General features: G+C 38.6%; 4 protein-coding genes across 4 annotated transcripts in view; 2 read left to right on the top strand and 2 right to left on the bottom strand.

Annotated features, from left to right (window-relative positions):
- The window catches only part of LOC104824380 (bZIP transcription factor 17), a 3,186-nt gene extending 2,553 nt beyond the window's left edge, over positions 1 to 633 (top strand). Inside the window, exon 3 of the mRNA XM_010556439.2 lies at positions 1 to 633. Coding sequence (XP_010554741.1) covers positions 1 to 394 — 394 coding nt within the window. The 3' untranslated portion in view covers positions 395 to 633.
- A 4,170-nt stretch (positions 634 to 4,803) lies between these two features.
- LOC104824379 (WAT1-related protein At2g40900-like) lies at positions 4,804 to 6,972 on the top strand. Its single transcript, XM_010556438.1, has 7 exons — positions 4,804 to 5,123; positions 5,199 to 5,261; positions 5,420 to 5,536; positions 5,645 to 5,840; positions 5,921 to 6,079; positions 6,170 to 6,321; positions 6,436 to 6,972. Exons 1-7 carry the CDS (start codon positions 4,936 to 4,938, stop codon positions 6,659 to 6,661), a joined length of 1,101 nt encoding a protein of 366 aa, XP_010554740.1. The 5' UTR covers positions 4,804 to 4,935; the 3' UTR covers positions 6,662 to 6,972.
- A 420-nt stretch (positions 6,973 to 7,392) lies between these two features.
- LOC104824378 (phosphatidylinositol 4-kinase gamma 1-like) lies at positions 7,393 to 10,299 on the bottom strand. Its single transcript, XM_010556437.2, has 3 exons — positions 10,156 to 10,299; positions 9,620 to 9,662; positions 7,393 to 9,535 (listed from the first exon to the last, which is right to left on the bottom strand). The coding sequence occupies exon 3, from the start codon at positions 9,328 to 9,330 to the stop codon at positions 7,711 to 7,713; it is 1,620 nt and encodes a 539-aa protein (XP_010554739.1). The 5' UTR covers positions 9,331 to 9,535; positions 9,620 to 9,662; positions 10,156 to 10,299; the 3' UTR covers positions 7,393 to 7,710.
- Positions 10,300 to 10,557: 258 nt separating this feature from the next.
- LOC104824377 lies at positions 10,558 to 13,694 on the bottom strand. The gene is made up of 5 exons (XM_010556436.1): positions 13,171 to 13,694; positions 12,315 to 12,427; positions 11,845 to 12,219; positions 11,074 to 11,734; positions 10,558 to 10,973 (listed from the first exon to the last, which is right to left on the bottom strand). The coding sequence occupies exons 1-5, from the start codon at positions 13,424 to 13,426 to the stop codon at positions 10,900 to 10,902; spliced, it is 1,479 nt and encodes a 492-aa protein (XP_010554738.1). The 5' UTR covers positions 13,427 to 13,694; the 3' UTR covers positions 10,558 to 10,899.
- Between the last annotated feature and the right edge of the window lie 6 nt (positions 13,695 to 13,700).

Here is a 13,700-nt window from a genome sequence, read left to right as displayed (position 1 = left end):
TCCTGCTTCCCCAGCCTCCAATGTCTCCACTGAACAGAGTAAGAACAACACCACTAACACGGACAGGGGAAAGAGCAGACGGATCCTACGTGGTCTCCCTGTTCCGCTTCCAGGATCTGGACCTGAATTCAACCTAACCGAAAACCACACCCGGAAAAGCTCCAGCCAAGAAGGCATGGGAAAACCCAAACCAGCAGCAGCAGGGTCATCAATGGTGGTGTCTGTGCTGGTTGATCCCAGAGAAGGAGGGGAAGGGGAGGTTGATGATGGGATGATGGGGCAAAAATCACTGTCCAGAGTTTTTGTAGTAGTGCTAATGGACAGAGTGAAGTATGTAACATACTCTTGTGTCCTCCCGCGACCAGGAGACGGCCCTCATCTAGTGACCACTTAGATAGAGCTCGAGAGAAAAAAGCTAAACGTGTAGCAATGCAAGAGGCCGTCCTGTCCTGTCCTGTCTTGTCCATCCACACAGCTCTGTATTTAAACGTTAATAAGAAGCTGCTGCTGCTGCTGCTGCTGCATTATCAGTGTTATAGTGTGGCAGCCTATATGTTGTGTTGATCACAGAAATGGACAGAACAGAACAGACGATGTAACGCATTGTGCAAACACAGTTAAAGTTTTTTTTTTCTTTACCTTATCAAATGATTTTGTCCTAATCTTCATATACCCGTGTTTTTTACATTTCCCATTTCTTAGACAAAAAAAATATATATTAAGAGAGTAAATGTCCCTTGTTGCATTCGACCCCTCAATTTCAAAGGTTTAATTATTATATATGCATAATAAAATTCCAAATTAAATCAATTGAAACAATGTTAGAGGGGATTGCCTGGGTTTTTATTTAGGTAAAGGTTGTCCTGTCGATTCATCAATCAATTAAATTCAATTTGATAATGTTTAACCACTTTCCATTAGTAAATTACCTTTTTCATCTATTAATAAATTAATTAGACATCCACACGTTAAACACGATTGTGGAAAGTCTCATACAAATCATTACTTCACATATGCAAAACAATATGCATAACTTTATTTGAATAAATTGCAAACATGCCTTCAAGAAAATGTAATAAAAAAGTCGATGTATCCATAAATCTTTTCATAGCAATATAAAATAATTGCCCTCCAATTAGATGAAATGTACGCGAATGCTTCACTTGTATTAGATATAATATAACGGTACTCTAACATTAATCGTCATCAATAACAATTTAATTTATAATAACAAACCGGGGAACCATATAAATATTGATGACATAAGCTCCACCACGATGTGGTTGAGTGCTTACCTTGAAACCACTCTTCCACTAATCAAAATTAAATTAGTTTGTGCTGAAACAAATCATATTATCAAATGGGTCTATTCATTCAATTGACTCCACAAGCGAAACATTATTTGCGACGTGGAAAACCGTGGCTGTTTTAGGGTTTTGTTATTGTTGCATGGGTTCCACGTCCACTTTATAAATATTTTATATATATCTATTTTATATATCTTTTTTTAGTTAAATTTATAATAAAATCTTCACGATAAAAAGAAGTATAAAAGATTTCTAGATTTCTATATTGTTTTAAAATTTTCACAGATAAGATTGGCTAAATTATTGGACATGAAATAAAGATTCAGAAATTTATTTAATGAAAAAAAGGATTCTTTGACCAATGGGACGAGGTGATGATCCCACCTTTCCTTCAATTATAATATCTTTTTTTCTCCTTTTTTTCTTTATCATGTTTTTTTTTCTGATGTATATATAACCTTATATATTGATTTTTTAGGGGGGAAAAAAAAGATATTGCTTTTTGAAGTGCTCTGTTGACATACGCATGTGTTTTTTTATCTATTTCAACTTCGTAGCCTTTACGTTAAATAATATTTATCTCTTAATATCCGTATAAAAAATTTACATGTCCTATGTATAGATAATATTTTCTGTTGGATTGACATTTGTTAAGGAAAATTGATTAATATTATATAGATCAAAATGTAGAAATTTAAAAATCCAAAAACCCAAAAGTCACCTGAGGATGAGACAAGAGGAAACATTTGCTTTATAATTCCATAATTTCTTTAATCTTTTTTCATTTTCCTAAAAAAATATTAGCCTTTCATTTCTCCTCAATTGTTTTATTTTAAATTTAGATTTGGTTCGAATTTCAACAATATCTTTTATTCAAAGATTTTTATTTTTAAACATAGATTTTAGTTTTCATCATTTTAAATTAATTTTAATATACGTCTCTAACAAGAATACGAAAATAGATTTAGTGGAAATCATTTTGAGCATAATTAAACAAATAGTTCTTTGTGATTCTCCTCCAACTAGAATTGTCAAATGGATCATACGAGCAAGTGCCATATATATAACACTTGCATTCAAAATCATAGGAGCAAGTGAATGTATGCGTTACCCTGATATGCTTCCCGAGATCTTTACATACAATATCATATAAACTACCATTATTGTATAATACACTAATTGCAATTAATTAAGAAAACGATAGAATGAGACCATATATGGTTGTATAAAAGACGAATAGCAAAATGTCGGTCCGAATATTTAGATTGGTTGGAAGGTGATTAGATGCCCATTTGGCTCTGTTTGCCCCTCTGTCTCTCTTGTTTATTTATTTATTTACATACCCAAAACCCCACCCGCATTTGGTCCCCCATTGGTCTCTTTATCAACCATATCAAGTATCTAATGATTATTTCATATAATTCTAATCATAATGATCAATATCACAGTTTTTGTAAAGTATAACTTCCTCACGATATGATAAAAAAAAAAGTTCATGTGATCTAGAATGTTCATTTTGTTACTATTGGCATTCAATTGTTTGATTCGCTTTAGGGGATCAGTGTGTATATAATATATATTGTTATTTCAAGATTATGAAATGATCTTTTCAAAGATTTGGATAACATTTTAACAAAGAATGGATTCTATATATAGTTGTGAAATTATATTCCTATAATGCAGTTTGGTTTCTTAATGTTGCTTTTGGATGATGGGCCATTAGAATATATATATATATATATATATATAGATATATGCCATGATACATTGATATTGGTGCACACTGTACACACCAAATGTGGTTGTGGCTGCAGTAGTTCCACATTCACTATTTTTTGCCAGCGTGAAATTATATTGTAATACTATTTTTCAATATTTCATATAGTACGTTTCCATTTTCATCATCATATGTGATTGCAAATACTTAGAAGGGATGGTCGGCCGTGTGCATTTGTAAAATATATATATATATATATGTGTGTGTATGTATATATATTTATATATGTATATGTATATTACGTCATCTACGTAATAATCTAAACATATATGTAATGAAGAATCACATGTTTCGATCTTTAATTGAAATAGTTTACTATTACCAAAAAAAAACATTGCGCTATATATATATATATATATATATGTGTGTGTGTGTGTGTGTCTTCTATCAAATAAAATTAAGAGATAGAGACGCGAAACCTTCCCCAACTTTGTAAAGAAAATCTTAATACAAACGGAAACGGATGGCGAAAAATAAAAATAGATAATTAATTAAGTATTTAAGTATCTTTTTTTTTCAAATTTTAATATTAGTGTGGAAATAATATTAGACTCGAAACTCATTGATGATGGGGGTTATCCGATCAAAAAGAACTCGCACTATTGTATGACAAGTAACATTTTTATCATGTAATATATATCTCAATAAAAATATAAAAATTAAATTAAATAATTTTTTTAGTGTAAACAGATATTTTTTAAAGTTCTAAAAATATTAAAAAACGTGAAAAAAAATCGAAAGAAACACGATACATGGTAAAACACTAAAACTTAAAAGAAAATAAGCTTATACAATGTAGGATGAAGATATGAATTGTCGATGAAAAGGAATTCATGCATGCAAAATATTAATAAAAATATTAATTTCTCAGAGATAAAAATGTTTAATCAATTTCGGATTTTTATTAATTGTTATTTCTACTTCACTGCTCTAACTAATATTTTATAACCGAATCGATATAAAATTTTGTTATATTATACATCAAATCAAAACAATGCAATACATTAGCCAAATAAAAAAAAAATTGTCCATATTTTTAATATATACATATGACTATATCTTTGATGTGTTATTAAAATAAAACGGGAGATTTGTATATGGGTCCTACACACGTAAGCTGGGCTCCACTTGATTGTCGCCACGTGTAACTCACTCTATCCACTTATTCTTACTTTTGTTAGAAAAGCCTAAGATGCCGAATTCGAGAATAATATCCCAATGCACTCTATTATTTAATTACCGTCCATTTCGATTTTTTTTATAATATTATCCATTTCCCTTCGTTCATATTTTTTTTTTATTTTTCCCTTTAAATATTTTTATTTTTTTGAGGATTCATGAATAAAATAGCTAAACTTAAAAACAATAACCAGCAAAATTTTCAGATGCTATAAATTAAAAAAAATCGATTATATATACTGATACAAACTGAATAATTTAGATTTAAAAATGTTAGAATCTCGAATATATTCGTTCGAACTATATCCGATGATATTTTATGTTGTTCACACAATGGATCAAGTATCGTATTTCTGTTTGGTTTGGCGAAATCTTTTTAATGATTTTGGTCGAATATTACATCCACCTAATTTTGCAAAAGAAATACGATTCTTCGTATTGGGAATATTAAAGCCAACGTCACTCAAAAAAATAAAAAAAAATCAAATGGACATACGTAGCCGATAATTACATAATATGCTATAAATTCAAGTAACCTTTCTTCCCATTGTCCTTAGGAAACACATAACCCCCAAGTGTTCTTCCTCCCTTACTAAGAACCCTAACCCTTAAGAACACCGTATTCACATTTTTATAACCACAAAAAGAAAAGAAAAAAAAATAGAACTCAAGATGGATACGAGGATGTCGGAATCGGCCAAGCCTTACTTCGCAATGGCGTGCCTTCAGTTTGGGTACGCAGGCATGAACCTCATCACCAAGGCCGTCCTCGACCGTGGCATGAGCCATTACGTGCTCGTCGTCTACCGTCAGGCCTTTGCCACCGCCGTTTTAGCTCCCTTTGCTCTTCTCTCCGAGCGGTAAGCTTCTCTATTTCGATCTCCCAAGCCTTAAACCATGCATTTCGATCTCATCTCTTTTCTGTTTTTGTGTAGGAAGGTGAGGCCGAAGATGACGTTTCCGGTCTTCATCCAAATTTTCGTGCTAAGTCTTCTCGGGTTAGTCTCTTTCTTGATCAACTACTCTTCTAATCAAGATTTGTTATATATTGTTCGTTTGATCTTCATATAAGTATATACATATATAGATGATTGTATATATATGTAGGTCATGGAATTAATAATGGATAGACGAAAACGTTGTATGTGTGTTGCAGGCCGGTGATAGATCAGAACTTGTACTACGCCGGTCTAAAACTCACCTCACCGACATTCTCCTGTGCCGTGACCAGTATCGTGCCTGTAGTGACCTTCATCCTCGCCATTTTGTGCAGGTACATCATATATTGACATATATATATACATATAAAAGTCACGGATACGGTATATATGTGCGTACACCTATACGGAGATATTGAAAAAAGAATGGTGGGATGAAAAAGGATGGAGAAGGTGGAGATGAAGAAAGTAAGATGCCAAGCAAAAGTGGTGGGGACGGTGGTGACAGTGGTTGGAGCCATGATGACGGTATTGTACAAAGGCCCTTTCATCAACTTCCTCCACACTCATCCGCCATTGACGGCCATTGTCTTCCTCCTCATCTCCTCCCTCTCTTTCTCTTCCTTCTTCATTCTTCAGGTGCATGCCCTTTTCTAATCTCGTTCCTTCTTTCTCGTTTTTCTTACCACTTGAACTAATCGTGATGATAACGCATGCAGGCGGCTACACTGAAGAGATACTCAGCTCACATGTCGCTGTCGGCTATGGTCTGTTTCTTGGGAACGTTAAATTCTGCGGCCGTAACGTTTGTAATGGAACGCGATCAGTCTGCATGGAATATCGGATTCGACATGAAATTTCTCGCCTCTGCATATGCGGTAAGTCATTAATTCAATTCTAGGGCATATCGAGTAACAATACTTGCGATTGAATCGTTATATATATCGGATATATATATATATATATAGGGCGTTATCTCGTCGAGCATAGCGTACTATGTTCAAGGGCTGATGACGAAGCAAAAGGGACCTGCTTTTGTCGCTTCTTTCAACCCTCTTGTCGTCATCATCGTCTCCGTCATGGGCATCTTCATATTCGGCGAAAGAATCTACCTTCTCGGGTATGTAACCTACCCGTCTAGGTTTTAAATACGGGTTAGGTTCAGGGTATTGAATACCAGTTAGATATTGTCTGAATCGAAACCGAACTCAATTCTTGTACCGGGTTTTTTCAGGGTTCTCGGTATGGTTCTGTTAATGGTGGGATTATGCACCTCGCTATGGGGAAAGCACAGAGAGTTCGAGCAAGAGATTCTTGAAACCGTCAAGTGTTGCAGCTCCGATATTCAAAGCGCCCATCTCTCGGTAAAGCCCGGAATCGGACAAGGCGATGAAGATGACGTGGAAAGGCAGTCAACGGCGGCGAAGTTACAGTCTCCGGTGGTGGTTTTTTTGCAGTAAAAAAAAAACGTGCAGACGTCGATGGTAAAAACTAAGGATGCGTCGTCGCGAGCTTATACGTTTCTTGAGGCGAAATATACAATCAAAGATGGATGATAAGCATGGACAAGTTTACACTCTGTTTTTTTTTTTTCTGTCCAAAGAAATTTTCTCCTTTTTTTTTTTTACTTTTGATTTTGTAGAGTAAGATTGATGAAGGAGCTGATTAGTATTAGTTGTGACATTTCGATTTTGACTAAGACCCCCTAATTTTGTCATAAACTTGTGTACATTGAACATTTGAGTTATAAAACTCTATATATAGAGAGAGACTCCCTGGAGCGATGGATATGAGAAGCGACTATCCGTATAATGGCCCATCAACGGCCCAATAAGGCCCATTTACGCACAACCGTCACAGGGCTCTGTTAACGTGAGAAATTAACGTCAAGCCGTTACATACGAGTACTGGAAACGACATTGCTCTACTCCATTTCTTTCACAGGAGAAAAACTCTAAAAAAAAAAAAAAAAAAAAAGACGACGGCGAAATCTATCTCCATTTCCAAAACCGCGTTTGCGTTCTTAACCGCGATCGCGTTCCTAACGCGTGTTGTGTTACCGTCCAAACTCCCGAACCAGACGACAGTTTAGTAGAATCTTGTCTGACGAAGATATCCTCGAAATGATTGTCGCATAGAGATTGATCACATGGGATCTTAACGTATTGGTAAAGCAAACAATAGAAACGGATGCAAGGGAGGAGGATACAATAAAATCATATTATCAATTCATTACACAAATTCATGGTACGTTTGTGTTCGATACAACAGGAAATGAGAAAGAAGATGAAAGAAGTAAACGGATTGGACGGCGTCTCAGTCTCTGCTCGTCTCACTCTTCCATTTGCTTTCTTTCAAATGGGTCTTAATAGTTACAAGCTGCCACTATGTTCATGTTGCCGATGATGCATACCTGTTACCTATCATATTATAAACACCAGAAAACAAAAAGATTTAATCTTTCCACGGAATTCATAATCTCTTAGGTTTCTTCTTTGAACCCTTTTCTTCAAAACTCGCAGGAACATCCGAATCTCGGCTTCGATCCCTTGCTGTCCGATCTTTCTTCAAGTGCTTCTGGTAGGATCGTCTGGAATGTCTGTAAGAACATCTCCCACTCACTTGTCTTCATGTCCCCGAAAGAAACACCTCCAGTTTCTTCACGATTTACTCGGGTCGGGTGGCTTCTGCTCCTCCCGATAAGCCCGACCCTCCTGCCCTCTTCTCTGACATCACTTCTCTTGTGATCGGGAATCCATTGGGCAGGTGAAGACAAGGCTGGGGAGAGATTTGCAGGGATGGACACCTCGCTTGGGGTATCTTCAAATTCGCCATGGAGTTGAAGATTTCCACACTCTCCTCCAGTTTCTGAATCGTTGCATTTGTGATTGTAATCATCATCTTCGTCACGTTCATCCACCATGCTTGACTTTGCTTTTGTGCAGAGGAGCTCTAACCAACTGGATCTCTCTTCTTCCCCGTAGTTCCATTCCCGGGTCAGCATCTCGCCTATCTCTGCAAGACAGAGCCCTGCAGCTGCAGCTTGTTTCAAGAAAATCGTACAGACAATAAGGACTCGTATGGATGATTCCCGGATGGAGCGGAGCTCAGTTCTTAGAAGCTCTGCATCTTTGAAAGGGTCCAGATTGGATATGTACTGAAGCTCAGAATCAGTGAATGGAACCGAAGCTTGAGGCCAGTTAAGCCATTCAAAATAAGGATCATCAAGGCATTCAGGCAGGCAGAGACCATGATCTATAGGCACAAGCTCAGCAGCCCCAACTCGATTATGACCCACCCCTTGGTCGCATCTCCTCACGAGCATGTTTCCAGCATGTCTGTCGAGGTTCAGGACTCTCACATCGAGTATCCCAATACGATGAACCGAGGCAACCGAGAAGCTTCCGGGACCTAATTCCCCTGCATCAAAATCATGACCCACGAACCGTTGCAAGGAGGCTACTTTATAGGGCATGGTGGAGAATGGAAACGCGTCACTGACATGGAAGGGGACATGCGAGATTCTGACCAATGCTGTGTCTGGAATGCCGGCAAAACCTTGGTGGTCAAGGAGGTAAGCAGCCAGTTCCCGGATGCCTGTCTCTCCGACACGAACAGACCGTTTCATTCCCAATTGCCCAAGCATCAAACCTCCGGACCCTTTAGGATTGTTGAAGGCTAAAGGCTCTTCATCAACTGGCTTGGCCACTGCAATGCTATGACCCCTTCCGGACCGCAACAGATACGCACCTCCCAACCCACTCGGTAAAAGCAGAGGCTGAACTCCAGAAACCATAGCCATGGCCACTTCAGCCACGAGGGCACGCACAGAGGGCACTCTCCGGCCACCAAGAATCTCAACCCTAGGAGCCGCGGCTTGGAACTCTTCCTCCAGTTTAGCAGCCGCTGCTATGGAGAAGCATGGAGTGGAGATGCTGCGATGGAAGTTGTCGTCTTCAAAGGCTCGGTTCAAGGAGTGTGCAAGGTCGGTTTGCTTAGTGCTACACTCGAGAAAGTTGTAATCGAGGTTGGTTAGGGAGTGGAGTCTGCATCTTTGAGAGGATATAACAATAGCCATATCCGAGATCGGCTTACAAGTGAAGACAATGGTAGCAGCCAAGCAGTTCATGCCAACTTTGGCAATGATTCTCAGATTTATCTGCAGTCACCACTCTGGATTTCTCATACTTTCTACACAAACAACAGAAAAAGTGCTCGTTTCCCTCTATTATCAACAGACCTAATTCAGCTGAAAATTTACTTCGATTTTCCGAATCTTGGATCTATATATGGCCACAAGATGATATCCTTAGCATCGCTTGAATCCATGGCGCCTGCATTTGTTTTCCAGTTCCATTAGCTTATAAACATCAGAAACGCATTTTTTTTTTATGATATGAACAATGTCGATTGTTAACCTTTTAATCCGTTGCTCCTCCGTTCATAAATCGCCGCAAGTTTCTGCAATTTACGCCATAAAAAAAAGTTTCTTAAGAAATAGCTCGAAGGCTTAATTCCCAGAAATAGACACGAACCCATAATATCAGGTCGAAGTCTATACATGGAAGCAATTTACTTGTTGAACAATCCATCGAATTCACATCGATTATACATAAACGCTTCCGGATTCAATCGAATATAACGAAAAATCATCGCAAAGAATTGTCAAACTGGAGAAAGCAAAATCTCCAGGACCTCAGCGAGAAGAAGAGATTTAGAAATCGAAGAGACATTCAAACTGAACAAGCCCTAATCGTCATTATCACCATCACCAACAACAACAAAAGCGCAATGATCGCCGCAAAGCCCATCAAAATCAACGCCGATTCGGCAAAATATCGAGCAAGATCAGATTTTTCGGGAAGCCCAGAGGAAAACGGAGATTAAAAAGTCTACAGGGAAAGAGATTTAACAGGAACCATCAGAAGAGGAATTCATGGGAATGGAGACGTACCCTGAACACGGATGAAGGCATTCAGGGAGAGACGAAGAAAGAAAAAAAATTGGGGAGCGTCAGAGAACCGACACTGTCAAATCTCACCGGAAAATTTTCTCTTCCCTTCCGACTCCCCTCCCCCCAAAAAAAACCTACTTCCTCCTCCCCTTTTTTTGTTCTTCCCCCCTCAAATTTATTTATTCCTTACTATATTTATTTGCCCTTTATTTATGTTTCGAAAAACTTCTGTTTTTCCCTCGCTTCTCGGTGGAAAACGGAAAAGAAAATTGCCAAAAATAAACTACAGAAATTGTTTTGGTCGTTTGGTTCATTTTGATTTACAATCTGTCAGAGATTGAAAATAGAATTGATAAAAGAAAATGTCGAAACTGAAATAAATAAACAATCTATAACCGAATATAGTCAAAACCCAATTGGGTATTAACCCACTTTCATTGTCTTGTCTGCCAATTCATCATAAAAAACACTTTATTTACAGAATGCATAGAAAATGTTGTGTGTGTGTATGTATATATATATATGAGGGGGGGTCGCATAAACACACTTTTTGTGCTGCAACCCGCTCTTACAAAACCTATTTGCTCTCTTCATTTCTTTCTTTGCTTTTTCTTATGTATAAATGTGGATTACATATGTTCTTCTGCTGATTTATACAGTTACCTTTGAGTAAGAAGTGCTTAAGAACTGCTGCTTTGTCTTTTACAGCTTGAACGTTAAGCAGCTTCTCTCCTGCATTTTGTATTACAGACACATTACAGCTGCTAATACAAGGATCAATCTTGCCCATTTCCTTGTCTGGCCTATGTGAGCGGAAGCTGCATCACAGACCAAGCCACTTAGTCAACTTTCTGATTCAAAGATTGGATTTTTTTTGTGGGTTGGTAAGTGATGATGACATTCAGAAGTAATACTCACAATTTTGAGAAGGTGGTGGTGAGATTGTTGGCGATTCATGGGGCTGTTGAGTTTCTGGGTCATTTCTTGATGGAGACTGTGTATTAGCGAGCACGGGATTTGGCGAAGGACTGGAGGCTGGGATTGAATGGTGAATCGGAGCAGGGCTTGGTGCTGGTGACTGTATCGGTGTTGAAGCCACCAGATGGTGAGGAGACAGCTTTGGACTGATGTTTCTGTTTGACCTCCAGTACCGAAAATGGCAAGGCGGATAGGCAATGCCACTCTTCCAAGGTATACGAGAATGTTTGGTGGGTGCTGATGCAGGTGCAAAGCCATTGTTGCCAGGTGAAGGTTCAGGAGCAAGGTGAGGAGATAAGTAGCTGTTATGGTGATGATGGGGACTAGGTTGAGGGGCAGGGTTTGGGGACAATGATGGGGCATTTCCTCCTTTTCCATCATTGAGGGAATGTTGCAGGATTGAGGAAAGACAGACTTGCTTAACCTTACCAAAGACCGCGTGGTTGAGGCCGAGGTTTTTTGAATGGGAGCTGGTGATGGTTTGAACAATCTGCTTCAGCCTCGAAGGGTTATTACCAAATATCATCAGAACAGAAGACTGAACCGTTGTAGGAGGAGAGACCGTCGATCCTCTGGAGTTTGATAAAGTTACGTATAAATTCTGCGATCAACAAGAAGAGGATGTCATGATTCAGAACATATCTGTGGTTATTTTACAGTTTTGTTGTCGAAAAAGGCAGAAACAGAGTAAGAATTTAGTATTGACATTACCTCATATGGTGAAAGGTTTATTCCCTGCTTCAGCTGGCTTGTGAGTTGGTAGAAATTTGATTGTATTTGGTCTATTGAGAAGTTCAAGGTGAAGTTGAAATGTATTTGCACTTTCTGAAGAGGGAATATCGGCTGCGGAGGGATAATGGTGATTCCTCCAGGGAATTTCAGCACCTCGAATAAGAAGGGTTGGCCAAACAAGGATTCGGTCAAGCGAAAAGACAAATCCTTTATGACCAAAGTTTCGAAAGCCGCTCTTATCAAACTCTGGATTTCGGGAGATATCTTTGAGTTCTTCTTCTTAGGATCAACTCCAAACACAACCCTTGTTCTGTTCGAGTTTTTACCAAAACGTTCAAGACCTAGAACAACAACCTGTCTCAAGGAGAAAGAAAACCAAAGATAGAGAGTGATCAATACAGAAACAGTAAGATGTATATGAGTACGACAAGGATGGGAAGTGTTGATACTTTTGTGTTTGGGATGCCTATTTCATCGAAGATATCGTTCTCAAGCTGTAACATATTCTCCTCTAAGAATGAAACTGATTTTTCAACATCAAAACTCGCCACTATCGCATGATCTGCACAAGAAACAAAAAATGAAAAAGCCAAACTTTGCATTGTTATGTGCCTGAGGTATGAAACCATCATGAAAGGAGAAATGCAAAGAACAAAATCAAACAACAGGATCACGGAGAACAACACTCAAGTGGACGCGGCATACAATTCAGTTTTCACATGAAAACATGGTCACTTTCCAAATTATGCAGGCTATGTATAGATTCATCAGTGGCTCTATCAGGTGGGAGAAATTCTTGGAATAAATCAAATTCCCACTTATATTCCTAACATTCTCTGGCAAAGAATGGGTGCTTGGAGTGCAGCCATTGCCATAGTCTCAATTAGCAACTTACAGACAGCAGTCTCAATTCACAAAACAAGTCTACAATACTAAATATAGATTCATAGTCATCCCCTTATCAATCAATTTCAGACTAAGAGAACATATATATCGGCTCCTGAATCAGGGTCTATATCCATTTCATCATAACTCTAAAGCAAGGCAATGGGGATATACATATCTATATATATTCCCAAGATCATTTCCAAAAATGTAGGAAGTTAATCACAGATGAACAACGGGATCTTATTCAGAACTAAGCCTGTCCATTTTAGAAGACTGGGAAAGACCTGAGATACAAATATGAAATATCACATCAGAAAACCTGAATCTGTACCACAAATCACGCCTAGATCGATTTCTCGAGCTAGAAACGAAACCCAGAAGGAGAACAAAGCCAAGGACCGAGGAAATCGCTATCACCTTTGAACCTTGGGTCGAGATCCAGATCCAGATTTTTCCGATCTCTAAATCCGAGGAACGGAGGCAACCAAAACAACGCGGAAAGAAACACCGCAGCAGAAAACGCCAGAACCAGAACACATCTGAGGCTAACGAATCTCGAGATCCAGCCGCAAAAACAACAACCGGAGCATCTGCTACGACGCGCATTATTCTCAGCCGCCACGGCAGCGTCGCTCGCCTGCTGAATACGCTCCTCGTCGGTATTCTTCCCCATGGCAACACAAAGATAGCGTCAAAGGTTCTCCACGGAAAGTATCCACATCCATAAACAGACACAACGACTGCGGTCGGAAACCAACATTCCGGCGCTCGTCCCCGGGAAGGAATGCGGAAAAGAAACTCCGAAGAAACTTATACGGGTCTCAAGAGAAGATTAGCTCGGAGGTTGCTGTCGACTGAACAAGAATGTAGGGTTCGGAGACGGATGAACGAAGGAAGGAGTGAAGTAGCTTTCTCCTGCAAACGACAACAGAAGTTTTTTTTTGGGG

The sequence above is a fragment of the Tarenaya hassleriana genome, unplaced genomic scaffold, assembly GCF_000463585.1.
Source record: "Tarenaya hassleriana unplaced genomic scaffold, ASM46358v1 Cleome4, whole genome shotgun sequence".
Classification (NCBI taxonomy): domain Eukaryota; kingdom Viridiplantae; phylum Streptophyta; class Magnoliopsida; order Brassicales; family Cleomaceae; genus Tarenaya; species Tarenaya hassleriana.
Note: the sequence above shows the minus strand (reverse complement) of the source record. Positions and strands in the feature narration are given on the sequence as shown.